This window comes from Varroa destructor, unplaced genomic scaffold (genome assembly GCF_002443255.2).
Source record: "Varroa destructor unplaced genomic scaffold, Vdes_3.0 BEIS01000007.1, whole genome shotgun sequence".
Lineage (NCBI taxonomy): Eukaryota > Metazoa > Arthropoda > Arachnida > Mesostigmata > Varroidae > Varroa > Varroa destructor.
Genome location: NW_019211460.1, coordinates 34,073,137 through 34,094,949, shown reverse-complemented (window position 1 = coordinate 34,094,949; position 21,813 = coordinate 34,073,137). Strand labels below are relative to the sequence as shown.

The 21,813-nt window shown below is 41.5% G+C and overlaps 1 protein-coding gene across 2 annotated transcripts; it reads right to left on the bottom strand.

The window, feature by feature from the left end:
- Positions 1-9,988: 9,988 nt before the first annotated feature.
- On the bottom strand, positions 9,989-18,767 carry Gbeta5 (guanine nucleotide-binding protein subunit beta-5). 2 transcript variants are annotated; one of them, XM_022815094.2, is made up of 8 exons: positions 17,947-18,767; positions 16,636-16,814; positions 14,659-14,735; positions 13,893-14,019; positions 13,253-13,396; positions 12,861-13,001; positions 12,368-12,464; positions 9,989-11,963 (listed from the first exon to the last, which is right to left on the bottom strand). In XM_022815094.2, exons 1-8 carry the CDS (start codon positions 18,176-18,178, stop codon positions 11,785-11,787), a joined length of 1,176 nt encoding a protein of 391 aa, XP_022670829.1. In that variant the 5' UTR covers positions 18,179-18,767; the 3' UTR covers positions 9,989-11,784. The 2 variants fall into 2 exon arrangements, with proteins under 2 accessions (XP_022670829.1, XP_022670832.1); XM_022815097.2 differs by lacking the exon at positions 17,947-18,767 and adding an exon at positions 17,302-17,332.
- Between the last annotated feature and the right edge of the window lie 3,046 nt (positions 18,768-21,813).

Sequence of the window (21,813 nt, the reverse complement as noted above, 5' to 3'; positions counted from 1 at the left end):
GTCCAAACCTGATTCTACTGTCCTTCTATAACGAAGGCAAGGAGTTCCGCCACGGGCCATGACTACGAAAAAATGGGTCACGACGTCTGTCGTATGGTGGTCACAGTGAACGCGATTCTTAGCTACCATCGACTATAGTAGCTTCCGCTGCCGCCGTTGCTACTACATTATATGGAAGTCTGCCGTGCAATAACCGTCTCAAGAACCGGAAAAAAAATATGGTTTAAAAACAAAGATGTTTGATAACGCCTATAAAATACTAACAGAGATTTGCTATTAAATTAATAAGGGACTTTCGGGTGTGAAGGAGCTGGCCTACAAGGTATTTCAGTTGTTGACCATTAGTAAAAGGGTAGTAAAATCAACTCCACTGAACAGGGAACGGTGATACTAAGTGACAGCTTTTTCGGTTAACTAGTAGCACACAGAATTCTATAGGGCGTACGGGAAGCGGCGTTTACCGATTGGCGCTCTATATGATCGGCGGACGCATTTGAATTTTTGCACACAGGAATCGAGTCCACTACCGTTAACTAATGACGACTTTCTTCAAAAATTAATTGTAGCCGTAATTGTTGATCGCAATTGTCTTGAGTACTTTGTGAGATTCTAGAAAAACGTCCTTAATCAATATACTAGAAAAGTCACGCTATCTTGATAAAAGCTCATCATTGTTTGCTGTCAACGGGACAACGGCAGAAAACGACAAACTCCTACCGGCGCCGCTTGCGTGACGAAACTTATTATCAATAGAAAATCGTCAAGATCTACAAACTCTAAAATCTGAGAAGGCAGTTGTCTAAAATGCTGTTTAGTTAATTAAGTTCATGGTTAATTGTAACTGACATCGCCGAAATCAGGTTTGAAGCGCTCAAAAAAATATTGTACTACACAGGAAGTGTATTTAACACGGGAGTTCTCTATAAGTGCGCGCACTTCACTAAGACAGTGATGCATTATGTCAGGAACTGTAGAATTTCGTACCCTTACCGCGTTCAGTGGTAAGTGATCCTTTTCATTTAGAAATGCAAACCTCAAATGACTAAGTCAATTACTGAGGTATCCATGGGTACCGGTGGGGATGATGAGTCCGGTTCCTCAAGCAAACATTATTATACTCTCTAAACTATTATGCCAACCCAGACGGTAACGAACTACATAAAGAAAAAAAATGGTGCTTCTAGTCTTATTTGTCTATTCAAAAAATGCTTTTTATCCAGACTCTAACCTATTTAACATGCTGAGCGTTCGCTAGTTATAGAATCTATATAACCGCATAATATAGAGCTATTATATTCTTTTCAGGAGTAGCGCTACACATTCTACGATACAAAATTGCCTCAAGCGGCTAGACCGTCCTACCTAACTTTATTTCAGGCCACTACCTTATCGATTAGTTGAAGCTCGGATTGATTGATTGAACACGAGAAAACGAATCAAAAGGGCAAACTTCCGCTTATCTTTTCGTTTTTTATGCCCGTCTCTTCTTCCTAATAGCCATCTTCCTGAAGCCAAACTGTATGCTTCCTCATTTCTTATGGTTGGCCATAACAGCTACTACATAAACGTCACACAAATATTTAGTAATTTTTATAGCATTCTTTCTTTTCAGCGTAACTATTTGCTACGCTCACAAGTCACTTGTGTTTCTTTTATTTGTCCTAGGCGCGCTTTCTAGACTGTTTTGCTTTCCGAACCTACAATCGATGCAATATTTTACACGTTTATTTGAGCTTGTGCTTGAGACCCGGAATCCGTCATACATCCAGTCACTCTGTACATTGCCCCCCCCCCCCCCGAACGAATTAATGCAATTCAACTTTCCCGAACTACCGCCCCTCCGCCCGCCCGCCCGCCTCCTCCCAAAACTCAGCTTCGATGCAGCCACCCTGCTTAATCGATAACCCATGCGTTGCTTCGCCGCATAGTCTGGGCAGTCGTTACCAATACAGTGGGCAAGTCGCAGACAAAGCATCGTTCTCGTATAGGAGGACGCCACTGAACTGCGCTCTGTTTAGGGGTAGCGCACAGTCTGAAAGGGACGGAGTGCAATACACGCCTGCCTTTCTAGGTAACAATACCAACGTGCTGCACTGCTGGTATAGAAGGTAATTATCTTGCTTGCTTAAGCGTAGAATAGACGGTTCAACAAATACAACATCGATGCCCTATTTGGCATCCCTCGTATTGGTACTTGGGGGGGCAGTAAAGATGAAGGCTTGCACTAAGAATATAGTAATGCGCTCGATAACTTGTTCCGCGACTCAGTAGCTCATAAAGGGAGCTACTGAGTCGCGGATAATATCATTGTGTCATGCTTAATGTTAGAAAACCTATAATCATAGTTCACTTCGGGTAAGAAAGGCATAAAGACTTAAAATTGATCGTAATGTTCAGTTTAACTATTATTGGCTCACAATACATGTATATGCTGCTTGCGTTCGAAGATTATTTCAAAATGACACACCAAATTCTCCCAAAACTGAGTATAAAGTTCTAAGATACTCTATTTCTAATTAAATGCTTCTACTCCATCCGCAGCTTAACATCCGCCTCGGCTAAAGAAGTAGCTATGACAACAAAATGAAGCCGAGAGCTTCTACTGGGATGGTCGGAACTGCAAGCGAGAAATTGGAATTGAACCTTTCTACTTGCTGCCAGCAGCCCGAGCCGCTGCGTTCGGCTCAGAAATCTTTCTTGAGTGAAGCCAACGGTGAAGGAAGCTTCATCTTCGACTGCAGGCTGCCGAATCTCAAAAAGAGAAAGCATCAGAAATAATTTAGAGGGCTAAACCGAAGAAACTATAAAAGTTTTGCGTCGCGTTCATTATACATTTCCTTCGCTTGTCTTTACTCCTTCCCGGCAGTGGCCTGCAATCGTAAAAGGCTACAGATGGAAGCATCCATGCCTCGCCCTTTGGACTCGGTAGTCGCTTTGTTGTGCAATCGCTGTCCGACAAAGCGTTTTAAACAACGACGCTTAGTACGCTCGCGCTTTATGCCTTCCCCATCTTGTTGTGGCCCGATAACGGAACTGTTTTCTGCGCTATGCTAGCTCACATACATGCTCCTACTCTCTCCTGCGTTAACAATGATGACAGCACACCCAACAACGACGACGACGTGACGTCGATGTCGCTCATGCGGATCTACGTGAGTCTAAGGTTCTTCTAGAGCCATATTTTTTAAAATTTCTTCCGTACGGCGAATGTTGATTTTTAGTACGAAGGCATAAAAAGACGACGTCGACGCAAGCCGTCTATCCGCACCCCTGGTCTATGGCTGAGTCTTCACTTAAGCCATAAGTCGTGAGGAACCCCATCATTGCCAAGCAAGGAAAAGTAATGCATGCCTACGCCTCAATCCGATTTAAGGGCCATGGCGTAAATCCAGGTGATATTTCAGCCGTCAGCGCTAGAAGAAGCAGAGGTCTTGGTTCGTGTCCGCACGGAGGCAAGACTGAATCGTACGTGCGTTTATGTGCGTAGAAGCATCGTCATCACTCGAATGGAACGAGAAATGGCGTGGAGAGAGGAAGGAGTATATATCCCTTTTACAGGGCCTGACAATTCATCTGACCTACTGGTAGCCAGGGAAACCTCTGTCCAAAAACTGCTTCCATACGAAATGTCCAGGCGGAATTCTTATAAGCAACTTATGGACGGTACTTCCTTAACGTTCCCTATACGAAGAGTATAAGATAGAATCAAAGCATTCGGTATCCGCCGACCGTAGCACTGTGTAATACAATAATGATTGTAACACCTACAGGGGCGGCGTGGACCAAATGGCTAATGCGAATCTTTATTAGTACGCTGCTTACTACAATATAATCATTGACCAACAAACATGCAGCTACGCTGGTTCCTTATGAAGGAATTATTATCAAGGTTAATAGGTCTTCATGTATGCTTGAAAACTTCACATAATATCCACCCTGGTTAGACATCTAAGGCAAGCAAGTTCTTAATCCTGTACTAAATGAGAGATGATTCCGATTACTTGTTCATATACAAATAACAATCGGGGGTGTTGTGATTAAAAAAATATAGCCAATAATCTTATTTCAAAGGAAATACTTGCATGGATGTGTTACAGAATGCTTTTCCCCTGTGTAGATCCTTTTTAATTAGAGGAATGCTTTTTCATCGAGGAGTAAGGGCTCCAGCTCGAATAGAGCGTTGTATACTTTTTTTTCTAAAAAAAAAAAAAGAATTTTTCGTACTGGTTCTATAATAATAAAGTCGATCAGAATATCATCTTAAATGAACGGTGCGCTTCGAACGAATCACCAAGTGATTTTCAGAAAGGCTTCTAATCCATTATTTCAAAATACTTACAGAAGAGAGGCCTTATTGCTCCACAGCCTTTTAGTCAGCTAAATCAGAGTACTTACTACTATAGTCATAGGACAGCTGGTCTACGCCACTTTTAACAGTGTGGGTCTAGTATAACATCCAGCGGCTCGAAACTGGATTACTGTGCCCGCTTTGTGGACCCTATATACCTGAAGCGTAGAATTTTTCATACAATTGGAAGCAAGCGGTTGTCGCCTGCATAATAGGTTACCTATTCATCCTTTTGTCGTACGCACCGACACTGCGTCGAGGCCAATGCGATTGTTTAACAAGTCAAATTGAAAAATTTCGTAGGTTTCGAATAGGCGGCATAATGAACGGCCTTAACCAGCTAGTACAACCGTCGAAAAAAAAAAAAAACGTGAGATATCGCAATAGTCGAATTTCGGAAAAATTAGAAAAACCATAAGGTGCCCTTCGCAGTATAGTTAACCTACACGTTTTTATCATTCGTGTCCGAGCAGGTCATAACACATGCTAGCACCGCTGTGACGATTTTATTTCCTTACTATATAAGCATACGATCTAACTGAATTTAAAACTATTAATTTCTATAAGAACTAGTGGTCCGCGCATCAGCACTAAGTATGATTAAACTGGCTTGGTATTTATTTTTATCGGATTTATTGAAGAGTGGTTTGTCTAGCATTGGCAAGAAATAATAGGATACAATTGCTTTAAGGTACAACAGTCTTCTCGCCATATCGCGGAAATTTCCGATCGTTCACTTGCTCTCTGACTCTCGTCTCGTCCGATTTCTTGATCCACTCGCTACCATCAGTCTGTTCAAATCTTCTTGGTCTTTCGAGTCGCAGCCTTGTGCACCTACTCGCATTGTTTTTATTGTTGTTGTTATTATTGTTGTTATTATTTTCATTATTATTATTATTCCCTAGACATCAACGCCCCCCTCGGCTCAATTCTTCACATACACCCACCAAGCATTCTTCAGAATTTCGGAACTCTTTCTTGGTCTTCTTACCACCAAGGAAATATAGCCGCAAAATGTCGTTTTCCAGATTTCTCTCCGCTTCCTTTCTCTGCCCGGCTTTTTCTCTCTGACATTTTAACATATCATGATACTTAGTCGATTACCAGTGGTCATCTCTAACTATGTGGCCTAAGATTTGAAACAATAATCCGATGTTTGCTAGATTGTAACATGCCGAACGCGTGCACATAAGCCTGTCTTTTTTTTTTTTATGATTTCTGCTTGTCTGTTGGCGTGTATGCATGTACGTCTAAGTGTATGTTCGTGCTCTATAAGGGCTAGTGGTATACATTACACGCTCCTGTCTCACGCATGACTCAACATAGCAATATTCTCCCATATTTTTGAATAGCGATGCCCTATACTTCGTTTCGGTTTCAAACACAACAATAATTTTTTGCTGAAGATACATATCGCACAGGCGGTCATTTACTCTCTAAAACACCATTGTTGACCAGTCCTCGTACCCATTTCTACTTTAGTCTTATTGACAGCCATCGTGCTCCGAAACGTCGACAAATCTTTACATCAGAACGTACAGATGTGACTATCAGACAAATGCTCCTAGCCCAAACATTCGAGCTACTACTCATTGTCAGTATTCATCTACAGACTGAACCAATCACACATAGCAGATACTCACTTTCTCTCTGCTGAACGCCATGCGCACGTGAAGAGTACGTTCGCTACTTTCCCGTTGTCTAATATGTACGTATGTGCATTTCTATGTACTTTTTCATAGGCTTATCGTTTTCTGTGTATGTTTCTATCGTTACTTCTCTCTATATATATATATATATATATATATGTGTGTGTATGTAGGCTATGAGTCGATTTGTTTTTTTTTGTTTTTTGATAACTAATCAGCTGACTTGTACAGGCACACCACTTTTTGTCTGCAGTAATAGCCCAGCCTCATAATTCTATTACTTGATAAGTAAGACGTAGCTTCTTTCACTACCTTTGTCGACATTACCTAAAAAACTAAATAAATAGTAAAGAAAAAAAAAACATAATATACATTGTTGTTACGAGTCTTTCTGCCGTGTGTTTAATTGTTTTGAAGTTCTTATCTATTTCTGATCGCTTCTAGCCTCCTTCCCCCCGGAATGCTTGTGTTCAGCTGGCCTGTAGGTCGCCCCCGCTCCCTCTAAGTGCTCGTGTTTTGACATTATGTTACGCAGTCATCTTCCTAAGTAGCCAGTCACTATAGTTCTGACCGTAACCACCTCATTTATTAGTTATATCGTATGTCATGATCGAGGCAATCATCGGCAAAATAACATCACGATCCTATCTTTCATTATCTATTATTACTATTATTATTATTATTGTATCCCATGTGTATCTGGCTCGCAGTCTTCTCAGTCACAAATTAACACATTATTTCATCGTTATAATAATTATCATCATCAGTAATCGTATCATCACGATATTATTGTTTTTCGTTATTACTTAGTTCGCTTATTCTTCATTGACTTGTTATTATTATTATTATTTGCTGCGCTTTCAGTCTCTGCACAAAAATTATTTCGCTTCATTATTCTCGTATATCATCTTCTTTATTAGTGTTAGCCTTTCTTCTTCTTCTTCTTCTTTGCGTTGTTCCTGTTATAATCCGTAATTTTTTTTTCTTCTTCCATCACCAGTTTTATAACTGCGATCCTTCTTATTACCCTAGCGTTTATCTTCGTATCAAGGAGGCAGCTCCTTAATCCATTATGTCGTCATCTTTATCTTCATTACAATTGAGATCATATTAATACGCTGATAATGATACTGAATAGTAGTAGTAGTAGTAGTAATTATCGTCATATGATTTGAAGTAGAGCTGTTTCGCTGTCCAACATCCCTTCGATTTCCATCTTTTCACTATCATCAATTTTCGCTGAATCATGTTTGCCAAGGCCAACAGGAAACTTCTGGATAGATCGTCCCTCGTAGTTCAACTACAGGATGTTCCGCGTGCCCATTTCAGTGTTACAATATGATATATGTTTATATACATAGGGATGTTTTTCTTGGGTTATGTTTATCTGTCTGCGCGCTTCGTTTGTGAGTGGATCTCAGCTGTATTCAACTATTGTTTGACGATACTCGATATGGATAAGTGATTTGTTTGTCGTCTTAGAAATTCATCTCGGCTCAGGCCAGTATTTTGCAGAGCGGCTTCAGCATCGTTTTTGTTTCGACTTCAAATCTGTCCATTACGAATTGTGATAATCAGCGTTATAATAGTAATAAAAATAACAACAACAACAACAACAACAACAACGAGTTCTAATGGTAACATGAAGTAAACTATCTGCACTATATCTCGGATGCTCCAATGAAACTAATCTTTTTTTTTTTTTTTTTTTTTTTTTTTTTTTTTTTTTTTCGGTACTTTGCCAGTATTTATCAGTTATATTGTCCGTGGTCATAATTCGCACCTTGCGATGCGACAGGCCGGAGGTAGGCTGGTGCCTCCGAAGGTTTAATGGGAAGCGCAATCTTGTACCTCATTGACGAACTCCACAAACGAAAGATACTTGTTTTCGCTCATTATACTAACAACAGTAATAACAATTCAGTAGCAAACGTTTGATCCATTATTATCATCGTCACCATAATTTATGTAACTAATTAACGATATATATGTATATGTATATATATATATCACTCGTATAGCCATAATAAGCCACCTCGAAATAGCTTTTTTGTCGTTATTGTCCCCCTTCGCACACTTCATCATTTCATAATCATTACTATTATTTACCATTTATTGTTATTAATTTTTTTCTTTATTTGCGCTAAGCTTCAATGCGTTTTTGAATCTCATGGGGTCCTCTCTCGCGTGTCGCGTCGCGTTAACGCCATGTGCAACACGGACGACGGCGGTGGACCGGATGTCGAGCACGGTCAGGGTGATTAAGGATTTCTTATGCTTTCTTGCAGCGCACTCTTCCTCCCTCGCCTTATATGCTCCCCACATGACACCACATTTTCCCGCTGTGTAAATGTTGTTTGGTTGTCGTTGTGCTAATCTATGTCTCCTGCATCTTTTCTGTTATAATGTGCTACATACTTCGCTTATTATTTCCATGAAAATGGGTTTAGCCAACCCCTCACTGGTTTTCTTGGGGTTCCCTTCGTTCGTTCAAGCTACTAGTGGTCAACACACTTTTGCCACTCTTTAGCCGCTTAACTTTTATCAATCAACAACTGTATTTGTGTAGCCATACTTGAGCAACGATTGACGGCGAAAAAACACATATAACCACTAAAGTAATATGTATGTATACACTCGTATCTATGTATATTTACTGGCATGTGTGTATACAACTGTGAGTGTTTTCTGATGATTGTATGTGTTTATAAAATGTGGTACGCGGTGCGTACGTGTACCGAATGAGTGAATCGACAGGACCAAGAAAAACAGAATTATTGACTTTGACCGTTGTCCTTTCGTTTATGTATCGGTGTTCTGAGATGGAGTCTCCGCAGGCGCTTTTGTCAGGACCACATCATTCACGGCTGTTTTCCTATTCTGTACGTGCGTGCATGCATGTGTGCGTTCTCCTGTTCGTCCCTAAGTGCTCTACCTTACTTTACCCCAGAGCCTATCCAACTTCAATCGAAAGTCCATTCTGTGCTAGTTCTTCCACGCTATCTTCATGTATCACGTTCCATTTTTCAACTGTGAATCTGCGGGTGCATGTCCCGCATCTTGGTAATACACGGCCTTCTTCCATGTGCCCATTAAAAAAGTATTGCATTGTCGCTTCTTCTTACACCTCGTCCAAAAGTTGTGCTTGTTGCCAACAACAACCGAGCCAAGGTCATTCTACCTTATTTTCTCTTATTAGCCTTATTATATGTCTATGCTGATATGGAATTTGCATACGAAGCAAGTTGGTCTCGACCGTTCAAACGTCCTATTTTCCTAACGTTTAACAAAATAAAAGACACAAGCGTATATAATATCGTACGTCCAATACATCAGTATCAACACACATCTCGTATGTATGTTCAATAACAATACTGTTTCTCGTTTGCGTTCGCGAGAGCCCAGCTCGACATTCGGCCCAGATTTGGGGACATGCGTTTGTTCTCCGTCGATGCGAAAACCGATTGTCTGTGTAGAGTACACGAAGCAGTACGCTATCGATCCGGCCAAGTAGCTTCGTCATCATCATGATACTTATCAATGAATACTTAAGCTGTAGTATCGCGTCAGCGATAAAAACGAAAATACCGTTTCTATTATCTCGTAGCATTCATGCGTCAAACAGCTGCTCGCACGAACTCCTCCAATCATTAGATTATAACCGACGGGCCGTCTCGTCTTGTACCAGATTTAGCGAAAACGTACCTCTTCGGACAACACAGCGAACCGGAACCTAAATGGTCTCACTATAGAGATATGATCCGCCGCCGTGTTCCCTCCAGACCCCACACTCCTAGAACCTCCCCGCTCATCCCGTTATAACCATCGTTATCTAATTTATCTGGTTGTTGTTGTTGTTATTCGTTTATTGATGTGTGTATATGTTTGTCTGAGTAATATTTAGATTAACCAACTAGATCTTCATGGGAAGATCGTTTTTAACATTGTTAGTCATTGCAATATATTCACCATCGTAATTATTACAGTAATGTTATTATCAATGTTATTATTACTACTGTTATGAAGTAGTGTTTTATTATTATAATTCACATGTTTCCATTACTCTATAATAAATACTCTTCGCTTCACCCCGCCCGAGCGGTCCTCATGAGGGGATATTATCTACTACTGTGTATTAGATCGTCATAATAATGTGAGGTCTTTGGCTGTAAGCCTAAACTAGATTATCTGGATTTAATCATGTTTGCCTGTAGGACGTATTCTATATTGTTTTTCCCTGTCCGTCCTGCTTTCGTCCTAATTATGCCTATGTTTTTTTCTAATTCTAATGCTATCACAGACTTATAGTTCCTGCTGAACGAAAAGATGTAGCTAATTACATTGCAAACAAGTACTTTTTCCCATTTCTGTTACTTACTGGTGCTATATCAGTCTGTCTCCGTCGAAGATCCTAACATAGATTTTGCATTTGATATTCGTTGGCCAGTACACGCCATGCTACCTCTGTGCTCGTCAATGCAATCTGGGAACAGAACAAGGATTTGGCCAGTTTTTTCTTTACAATTGTCTACGACTTTGCCAAGATGTCTCACGTATTCCTTAACAGGCTTCTAACACCTTCCAGCGTGCTATCAGCGTGCCACGCTAGAACTGCGCGAATCTATTTAAAGACAGCGTCTACAGAAGGCTTATGTGTCTTTTTTTCGCAAACGCTGTATTGACAAAGACGATTTTAGCGATGCTATGAAAATGATCTTTTACATTATTCAGAGCAGATCTTTTTTTGGCGAGGTGGCATTAACCAATTTTTTTTTTATAGGAGTCCAATATATATAGTATTGGCAGCAGACAGATGAAAAGGATACGGTGCAGTACCCGAAAGCGGGTCAACGGTCGGGCACCATGGGCAATTTTATTGGATTACTGAGTAGTTGTTATTGTTGTTCTCGTCGTTTGTCACTACCGGGTTGTCAATTTTCTTTTATTCGAAGGTGTCCACACTTAGGCCGTAACTAAATTCATTATTTTCTTTTTACAAATCGTTGCTCATAGACAGTTGCGATGAGTAGAGCTGTTTCTTGTTTTGGACGAAATACACGGACCGCTCGGGGAACACACTTTGCTCAAAGGACCTCCTCACAAAAGGAATTGCGTTGTCCTCTTTTCTCTTTTCACGGCCCATTTTTTAACCCAAAGTTTTAAACCGGCCCACCTCTCGTTATGTTTCCCTATGACACGTATCGGCCATTGACCTTTCACGTTACCGTTCTTCGTTATTTTTTTTACTTATTAGCTTGTCAGCAGCTGGTGGCGCATAGACCTCCTTGTAACGCATCATTATCACCACGGACCAGATCTTATCATCAGCGATATACTCGTATCTTTACTTATCAGTGCCATTTACCACTGACAGATAAATTTTATGATATTCTAAACCTAACCAACAATTTTGTGAACACTGTGTACGAACAGTGCCCCACATTCGGTCGGTATCTGCCCGCACCGAACACTTACGTATGCTCATTAGTTTCGTGTGTTAATTGTTTATGGTTTTTAATTAGCTGCTTCCTGTTGGGTTTAGCTAGTCTGAATGAACGTTATAAACGCACCAGAGGGCGTCGAGCTGGCTGGCGCGTGCCAAATTTTTAGGATCGAACTTTTGACAAAGTCGCAGTTCACAAAGAGGACACAAGATATGATTGATGTCGGGCAGGCTGTGTCCTCTATCGTGTCTGGCTTTTATCAGGTTATTACTTAGTTCTCGCTCGGAAGTAAAATAATTTCTATCAATATCAAGCAGTCGGTTTCAATTTCGTGCGATCCCTATTAGGCCCACACCCTGAGCGTGAAGTCCCAGCTGCCGGTGGAGAGCGCAGTACCGTCGGGTGATATCTTTAGGCAAGTGACTCGATTTTCGTGTCCGTACAGAATCGTGAGACGAGTGCCTTTCAAAGTGTCCCATATATTGATCGTGTAGTCGTTATAGCCAGCGAACAGCATCCGGCCTGAAACCAGTTCATAGTAAAAAGCCCAAATGCAAGTATTACATCTCACTATACCTGAGTCCTATCTTTTATTTTTGCTTTCAAGAACAATTTAGCAAAATTGTCCTGTTTTGTATCGGACAAGTCGGAAATTCTAAACGTCAAGCCACAGGGACTGCGTTGAAAAGTGAGTCATTAAGTCATAGAATTTTGATTCGCGTTCCGCTCGATGAAACATTTCAGTATTCATCCTAGTCTTGAATTAACTAGGACTCTAGTGGGACTGGATTTTTACGAATCTGTTTCAGCGAACTTTTTTCTTGCAATCATATAAAGTAACGAAAACCGCAAGCTATTGGTAGCAACCTTGCCAAGATCACACATGTAGAGCTTTAGATGGTCTGAGTGTTCTTTCGAATGCTTACCGCTCACGCTGAAATCTACTGAGTTGACGCCAAAAATTATACTTCGTTTTGTGTACATTGCAACTTCTCGATCTGCGCGAAGATCAAATAATCGACACTGAAATAGATGAGATACATAACGACACAATAATTCCTTTGCTGTTACCTCAATTAATCGAAGTACGAAGTGAATGAAGATCTTGCAGTTTCATCAGGCAGAGTCAGAGAGCCCGTTCAAACTTCAGTGTAAGTCATAGGTATGAAACAGTTCCTCTTCTAATCAATAAGGTATTTACCAGCATCGAGAGCAAATTCGGCTCTGTACGATAATGTTCTACGAAGCGTGATTTATTACATTATTTGATTACGGCTTTGGAAAAGTGCTACTAGGCATTTGGTGTTGGTAGAAAAACAATAACAGGAGTGAGCACCTTACTTTAAATATTTAGAGATTTAGATAGTTCTGGACAAAAAGAAAACAGGGACGACTAGTTGAAGAAGTGCCCATACGTACCGTAGCATCATCGGATCCTGTGACAATAGCATCTCCGCTAGGGTAAAACTTTACAGTGTTAATATCCGCATCGTGGCCTTCGAACGATTGCACACACTGGCCAGATCGCATATCCCAAATTAAAGCCTGACGATCACAGCCCTAAACGCAGAATATGCCTACGTATTAGAAGCCTTGTCGACTTTCATATGTATTATGTATGTGTAGACATATTCCTCTTCCCTGAGCTAGAACCTATCGCTGTCTAGGCTTCAGCAAATGAACGCTATTTGCCTGCATGTGACGGAAAACAATGTACGACCAGCCTCGTAACCAAACCTATGTCATACTAAGCAGATCGCATTGGTCCTGCACCAATTTATACTTAACGTGCTAATTCTTTGGACGCTTACCGCTGATACGAAGGTGTTACCCATCTCCGTTGGTGAGAGATCGACAGACATCACATCGCCCGAATGACCATGAAAGCTCTGCAGGAGCTGCGAACATTCAACGTCCCACAGGGCGCACGTGCTGTCTCCGCTGCCCGTCAATATCTGCATCAAACGTTTAAACATAAGTTATACCAAGCCGTATATAAAAATCACATACAATACACAATTACGCTGTAAACAGGTTTCAGACACGAGGAAAAATCTTCTCCTACTGTCGTTTCTATTATATACTCTTCCGATTTTGGGATACGTCTTCAATCGTCATTATTGTTTTTCCTGAAGCACACGTCGAGCGTAGTGAAAAAATCATGTATGGTAATACAATGATAATACAGCATTTCTAAGTATCAATTCACATGACGATCCTTCAATGAGACGTCTGCGGCGTTTAGAGGTAACGGCGAAGACATACCTCACTTGATTAGGTCATAGTCATGTCCTGTTAGGATCAACAACTCGAGTTTTTCTGTGCGCAACTTTGTCCAAGTAGCAAACAAAGAGGTATTTTGCGCCTATTTACATGTAGGTATACCAGAGTGGTTGACTGGAAGATGCCACCTCTACTATGAATTGATACATTAGCATAGTAAACACCTACCTGTTGGTCAGAGTTAGGAAAAAGACAACAGGACATGTAGCTGGTGTGCGTGCCGACAGCTTTTTTACGCTGCGACACATCGTCTTCAAAGCTAAGTGGGTATACCGTCACCTTATTGTCCAAACCCCTGTAATTTGGAATTGTTGTCAAACGAGCAGAAAAAAAAACGTTATTAAAGAATAAGTCATGGAAAAAAGTAACAAGGTCCTCTGGTACATGCCACAATTATTAGGTAAAAAATAAAGTAAATCAACAATTTAAGACGTTTTATAAAAAAAATCGAGGAAAGTCAGCCATTAGGATAAGTAAAGAAGTGTAGAAATTTTTCTACATGAATAAGATGAATCGAACTTAAATGAATATGTTGGTCATGAGGCAGACGATTACCATTTCTGCGCCGAATTCGCCTACGATGCTAAATAAGTGCTTTTCCTGCATAAGTATATTTAATAAAACCTACATTATAATTATATGATCAATAGTTGTCAAGCTGAAATATAATAACCAAAAATAATAAACGAAATAGTCACACGTTAGAGGCTTTCACATATATTGTGATTGGAAAAACGAATTCACTCCTTCGAGTTAGCATCTGGCCGCCCTAAGACCTTTTTACAGATTATATTTAAATCGTGAACCATAATGATTAGGTTTATCTTAAGGACAATGCTCAAGACCTGCATTGCCACTTCTCCGATTCATATTTGACAGCAAAAATAGAATAGATGATTATTAGAGACAGTGCATTTACTGTTGTCGTCCTCACCCGCAGGCAACCATGTTTCCTGAAGGGGCATAGGCGCAGGCCATTACCCACGTCGTCGGCATCGTAACTGCATGCTCCTGAAACGAAGAGCGATGGCTTATTTTCTGTTAGCATGTGATCTCAAGCGTAACCGTAACGCACAATGGTCAATATTGTTTTTAGCCATATCGTTCCCTTTTTTCGTATGCTCTAAAAACCTACAAAAGCCTTAAAATTCACTATAAAAAGCCCTAGATTTGCCTCCCAAGAATCTGTCTAAACAAGTTTGAGCACTGGGCTTCGTTTTTGAGATCTTTCAAATTTCTAATGTAGCAAAGATTGGTCATTATTCAAATAAATAGTATAATTAAACAATTAATATATTATTATTTATTGTTATATAATTTAAAGCGGATAATTAAATAAATACTGCCTGTGTTGAACAACACATGCAGTATTTGTTTAATTCATTGAATGATGATGGTGATGACAATGAATATGAATTGAAACATAATTAATTGAATGAATTTCTAAAGTACTCAGCATTGTATTTTCCAGGATGCATTTTGTTTCAGAGTGACATTCTCGACCGATCTCTACAAAATAGACGCTATGCTGTCTTTGACCTTGGGCATCCTAAGTAGCGATCATCCATAATGACTGTGGGCTTTAGCCAGTTTTCTCTCGACCCTTAAAAATGGGCACGTTCCATAACACGCGTTTCGCAAGGGATCCTTTCTGGCTATGTCGAGTTTATTACTGAGTGTCTTCGTCACTCTTGTACGGTTATTGCACTGATAATTTCGAGAGCATCTAAACCAACATATCGGCACGCTCTCACTGAAACATGCGTTGAACACGATGAAGACATTCGCGATTGTCTGCGTTTTTGGCTCTTTGACGATTAGGATCCCATTGCTTGCCCGTGTGGTTCATCGCTTGTTGTCCTTCCATGTCGACAAGCATATCGATACGACCAAAGCTTGTGAGAAGTAACAGGCCGACATCAGGCAGTTACGGTAAACACGCGTAATTGCGATTCTTCCTATCGGGCAGAATAAAAGGTGACTAAGTGTGGCTCTTACTCAAATAGCGATAGGACAACCGATAAGTATGGGTTCGCAATGGTAGGTCTGGACGAATATTCTAAACAGCAAAGTTCAAACCGGCTTCAACGACCATCCCCCCTCTGGTTTAACACAGGAGGCCGTGACAGCAATCAATCGACTGATAGTCGTTTCATTTTCCCAGTTTTTGCCTCGACTAGCATACAGATCATACCCTTCCCCAAAACCCATCCTTTACGTACTATGTGTACGATACACGTTTTATGGTGTAAGCTTGAGCTCCAGCTCTGCAAAGCTTACTTAATCGGTGTTACAACAGCATTTATTAGTTACTGCATATCCTTGTCTGACGTTCGATTGGAGCAAGAATATTTTGGCCAACGCCACCTCGCCCGCCAGTGTAGGACAAAAAAAAGATAAGTTAAAAAATAGTAGGATACCAGAGGTGATATGCTCTAACACTTAGCTTTTAGCTTGTATGAGGGCGTTTATCTGTCCGTAAAAGGGAGTGACCTGCTAGCCCTGATTTGATTTTAAACGGGATAGCTTTGTCCCCCGATCGAAGCAATAGCTAAAACGACCAATTACGATAACGGCAATATAACCGAACAAAACGCTCTATCTGAAATACGCTTTCTTCTAGCAACTCCTTTTTCCCCGCGTCTTTCTAGCTAGGTGTAATCAACGCATCGGTAGCTGATTCCAAAATGGTCGATGCCACCTTACTGCCAAACGCCAGATCTTGGAATAGTCGTACCGTGTCTGAGTAGAATAAACACTGTTAGTTCCACCGAAATGGCGCAGCAGGCAGCGATAAGAACGTGAAAAATATTTCGGCCCTAGCATTATTTATACCAGACGAACTTTTTCTGGCAAACTTCACCGACAGGTTCGGTGGGACCCATACCAAACTAGACTTCGGAACACCTACCTTGTTGGTGGTAAATGCATCCCAGATGATCATTTTTCCGTCTTGCGATGAGCTGACAATATGCCGCTTATCCATGGACCAATCGGCGCAAAGCACCTTGCCTTGATGGCCTTTGAGGACGCGTCGTGGCTTGATATTCACCGGACCTATCGTCTCGAGGCGCTGAGCAATTGTCGACACTGAAACACATCGTGCACATACACAGGGACACAAATACAGAGGCGAAATAAACAAACGTAAGCAGTACAAAAGAAGCAACGAGATACTCGCAACAAGTTTCGCTACTCAGGACTCCCTCTTCCCTAGCCCGATCCCCCGTTGACCTCTCCCTTTCTCGTTTATAAACGAAAATTTCCGCATCGACATTACAGACGATTGCAGTCGGTAGGCCTGCTGCGTACAGGTAAAATTTCGTCCAGCGACGTAACTTGACAGCCGCCTACGTTAAAAGGCCTCGGTACAAGAACATCGATTTTTGCGTTGTTGAGTTAAGTTTCAAACAATCACATTTATCTATCAGATCAATAGATTTTACATTGGGCTTCACACTGGGCCAACATGGCGTAACACCTGTCCACAGCGGTCGTAAAAATATGCTAAAGGCGGTTATACCGAGGGCGAGCAAAAGTTGTCGAAGTAGAAAAATATCCATGTCGTGAAACGTACAGAAGCAAACACCCATTGGTCGAGTCGACAGCCGGGTCCATTGACAAGTTTCTTACGTCTATAGCACTACTATACGATACGATGGCTGCTCACGATCCGGCTACGTACATATATAAACGAGAGATTTAACGATTATACTTTCATATGTATATGGACTCGGTTCGTATATTCCCTTATGAGATGGCCGTGGTTAGCCAATTAACGAACAAGTTGTTTACTATTAGGAGGGTGATCCACAACAGACTTTTAACTCCTAGGATCGTTCACGTCACTTTTACCAACGGCTGAAGCAAACGTATCCTTTCCTATCGATTTCGTTTGCGTTGTTTCGTCATTTTGACGTCTTTCATCACCATTAGCATTATCTTGAAATCTCGACGGAAGCGACAAGGGATAAGGACCAAACCTGCTTCGCCTTCGATGACGAATTAAGCGACAGCAATCGTCGAGGTGTACACGAGCTAACGTTTACTTTTCGTAATCTCCGCGTTTGGCGCGGACAAATACATACACCGAACGAGAATACACCCACTAACCACTACAGCTATCTAACATTGGTTATTGGTTGAATACTGCAAAAGACACCAGCACCACACGTTTCTTTTTACATGTTACATCCTACTTCACACTACTCTCGCTACTCACGAGCGACATCATTGAGTTTTCTGCGCTCCTCGTCGAGCTTCAGCTTTAGGTGCTCGATTTCCTTGACTAACGATTCGACGGTTTCCTGCTGGACCGGCAACGGAGCTGCCTGCTGCTGCTGCTGCTGTTGCACCTGCTGTTGTTGTCCACTTTGGTTGGCCTGGGCGGCCGGTTGTCCGGTGGTAGGTCCGTGCGGCTGTAGGGCGTCGCTTGCCTCGGGCTGAGTAGCCATTGCTGCCGCCGCAGGCGTCGTTTCGAATGGAGATAAACGACGCGCGGCTCAGCCAGCAGCCGATCAACGATCAGGGGCGGCAGTGCGATCAGGGCGGCAGTGCGATCAGGGCCGCAGTGGGGCCACCGCTGAGCAAGCCAGCGGAGCCAACTATTACACGATAGACCACTACCGATTAGCACCACACTACCAGCTTCAGTAGGCCGACATACAGCTATAAGAGGACCTCGGTTGGCTTGATGCGATGGTACGATAGACAGGCGCGCTAGTGCAGACAGACAGACAAAGGCACCTACTCATGCAATCAACCCCTTTGCAGACGCGCGCTCTCTCGGCCCTTCAGACACACACTTGCAGACGCGCACGCACACACAGACAGAAAGACAGTAAGTGAGGGGGGCAGTAGGGGCGCAGGTCGGGAGCCGAACCAAAAGCAGAGCAGTACAGCCGCCACCGTCCGAGGTTCATCCAGAGTCACTGAAAGCCAAAGTCGCCTCGCCTACTGCTGCCAGTGCCTTTGTGAATCGCTGCCTGCCTTGCTTTCCTAGCCGGTTTGCCTGGCCTCACTGCATCTTTGCCTCTAGCAGCTAGATGGGTTGTTGGCTGTTTGACTGGTACTTGCTGCGGCCTGCGCGGGTCTTGCGCTCCTCGAGACTTTGGCGCATGCGTTAAGTTACCAACCCCTCTGAGAGAACGCGGCTTTCCGACGGCTCACGGCTCCTCGTCGCTGGCGGTTAGTCAGTTCTCGATGCCTCCTCGTTGTTCGAGGAGGAAGTGAAGGGCCTCTTTCCATCTGCTCGCTCTTCTGTTTTCCACCTTGCGTACCTTCTCCGATTTTTTTTAATTCTTTGTTTCATGTGTTTTCTTTTCGAGCGACGAAAAAAGGACAGGCAGGATTGTCGCCTCGCTTCTATAGCCACGAAATTATCGAAGAACAGGCGGCGAAGACTGCCATCGGCATTCGCATCTACGCGTATCTGCTCACCACGTATGGGCCCACAAAGAAGTAGAGCAGGGTGCGTATCGTCAGTGAGGTATAATCCTAAGGAACGCGCGGGCACGAGATTCTGTGCAGCTCCGGAATGGGCTGTAAAGGTAGCGTGTCATGATCTGGTAGTGAAGTACCCGACAGGGCGCTGTACACGGGCACCGGATACCGAGTAAACTTGTTTTCATTTAGCTGATAAAATAAACGGAGTTTGAGCTCCATTTGCCCGGTTTGCTTTGTTACGATTCGTTGGATAGACCGCCTAGATAGGCTACAACAATTCGAGCGCGAATATTATGCATTAATATATTACTAGTTTGCTGATCTTTGGTATTCAAAAATGTTTTGACATATACTGCTTCTATCTAATGGCACTAGCCCATGACCACGTGCCTCTAGAACTTAACTGGAACCATTAATGACAATATGGAACTTTCAATTGTTCAATAGGTAAGGTACGTAAAATGTATCTTTTAAGAGCGTTGTGTGTGATCTTATCTTTCTGCTTATAGACTTCACCCGTTACCTTTGAAAAACCTTCTTCCTTATTATGTCCCGGACTACCATTTCTATCAAATCGTTAACTTTTTGCTAGTTAGACGCTGTAAAGTTCCGATGTAACTTTGTCTCGCAGTTAGCTGTTCTATGGTGCCGAAAGTTAATCCAGTCAGGAATCTGCTGTTGTAGAACATCGGGTTCGCCTTAAATAAATAACTTCAAAACCGAATTTAAAGGAACACGTCTTGATAATACTGCTCAGTTTTTATATGGCTTCATGAGTAGGTTTAGGGTAATCTATTAAAGCTCGAAAAGTGAGTAGCGGGTTCCTTGCGTGGGATATCAGACTGGCTAATTTGGTTTTTGTTAGCATTTTTTTTTATTGAAAACATACCTAATAATGGGTTTCCAATTGGCTGTCGCTGTCAACGATATAAGAAAGACATTTTCTCTAAAAACACATTGATGATACTAGAAATTTCGGAAATGAGTTTTTCATCATCTATTTTCCAATACAGTTTACTTGAGAATTTAGCTTCTCTAAACTACGTAACTTGGCTACCTTAAGAGCCCAATTTTTAAAGTCAATACTTAAAATGTTTGATCGTTATAATATTAAATGACTCATCATCGGAGATAGCAAGTACTAAAATTATAATGATTTCCAGTTCTGGTTGTTTTGTGGTAAGTTTAATAAGCTCTGATTAAGAGAACTTTTTAGCCTTATATTACATTTAGCTATTCTTCTAGTTACCTCGGTTTTTTGAAAGTCTTTCCGCTATAATGGCTATATCTTACCTCATTATTCAATTGCCGGTATAAAATTTGAGAATTTTTTCATCGATTGCCTAATATTTTGCATCGATTTAGGGTATTATGGATCAACAAGCAACACGTTGATATTTGCAGCGCTTATCTGTTTGGCCCCACCGATAGAACAATGCTTTCAATTCAACGCAATATTTTTTACAAAGCCTTCTGCGCGCCTAACTGTTGTTTTCTTCTTCCTCTTATTTTTTCTTGTTTTACTCGTACGACTAATCTGGCTATTTATGCAAAAATATACATTGACGGCGTAAATACATAAACGAAAGTAGACCAGATTGAGAGTCAACGACAATTGACAAGAGCTTCAAGAGTCAAAACAATTTATGAAGTATCTAATTAATGAAGGACTCCCAACGTAACCCATAGGCTATAAGACCCGTAGTATGATACGTGCTTTGATTACTTAAGGATAAACTGGACCTTTAAATGTTTAGGTTTTTAGACATCGCATGGTATATTTTTAAAAAAGTGGACGCTGGAAGAACAGAAAAATTGGTTACGTATATGTTCCAGGGGACGCCCGTTATCTACGTGATAAGATTAGTATCAACAGCTGCATAAAAACGAAACCAGGCGAGAATACTATACTTACGCTAAAACTCCTATACGCTAACCGCTATTTTGGTTCTCGTATACGAAGGCCGAAGTACAAACTAAATCACGAGGATTAAGGTCAGAGTTTTTATCTTAGAAATGCCTGTAACGCTTTGAGTAGAAACATGATTCCCAACGAGATGCCAATGAAAGAGCGGTCGGTAAACTGTACGAAAGCAATCAGCCAGCCATACGATTATATGCCCGCCAGCTGAAGTGTTTAGGCGTCTGAGGATCCATTCCGGTAGCGCATTCAAACAACTCAGTCAATGCCCAACGTGCAACTCCATTGTCCTCCTTGATTATTACTCATTGTTCACTCCGTATCTTATTCGTATTTAATAGCGAACTTAATTACCTCAATATGCGCATAGGATATATACGTACGTCAAATCGATTAACTTGATCATGCTTGCCGGCGAAAAAATACTAGTCTACCTTGAAGTTTTTCAGTGAAGACGCAGTATGAAGAAGCTTTACACACCCATGATAATGCCCGTCTCAGACGTCAATTATCGAAAATTATCAAAAAACAATTCCAATTAAGCAAAAAATCAGCTGAAAAAAGCAATTTTTTTTTAGCAAAACTCTCCCCGTATTCTCAGAAATATCACTAGCGGTAAATTTTCCGTACGCTAAAACTGCAAATAGTGGAGTTAAATATATAATTAGTACTAGAGTGAACTTGTGTGCGATAGTAAAACACATGGTTGTATTTACAAGAAAA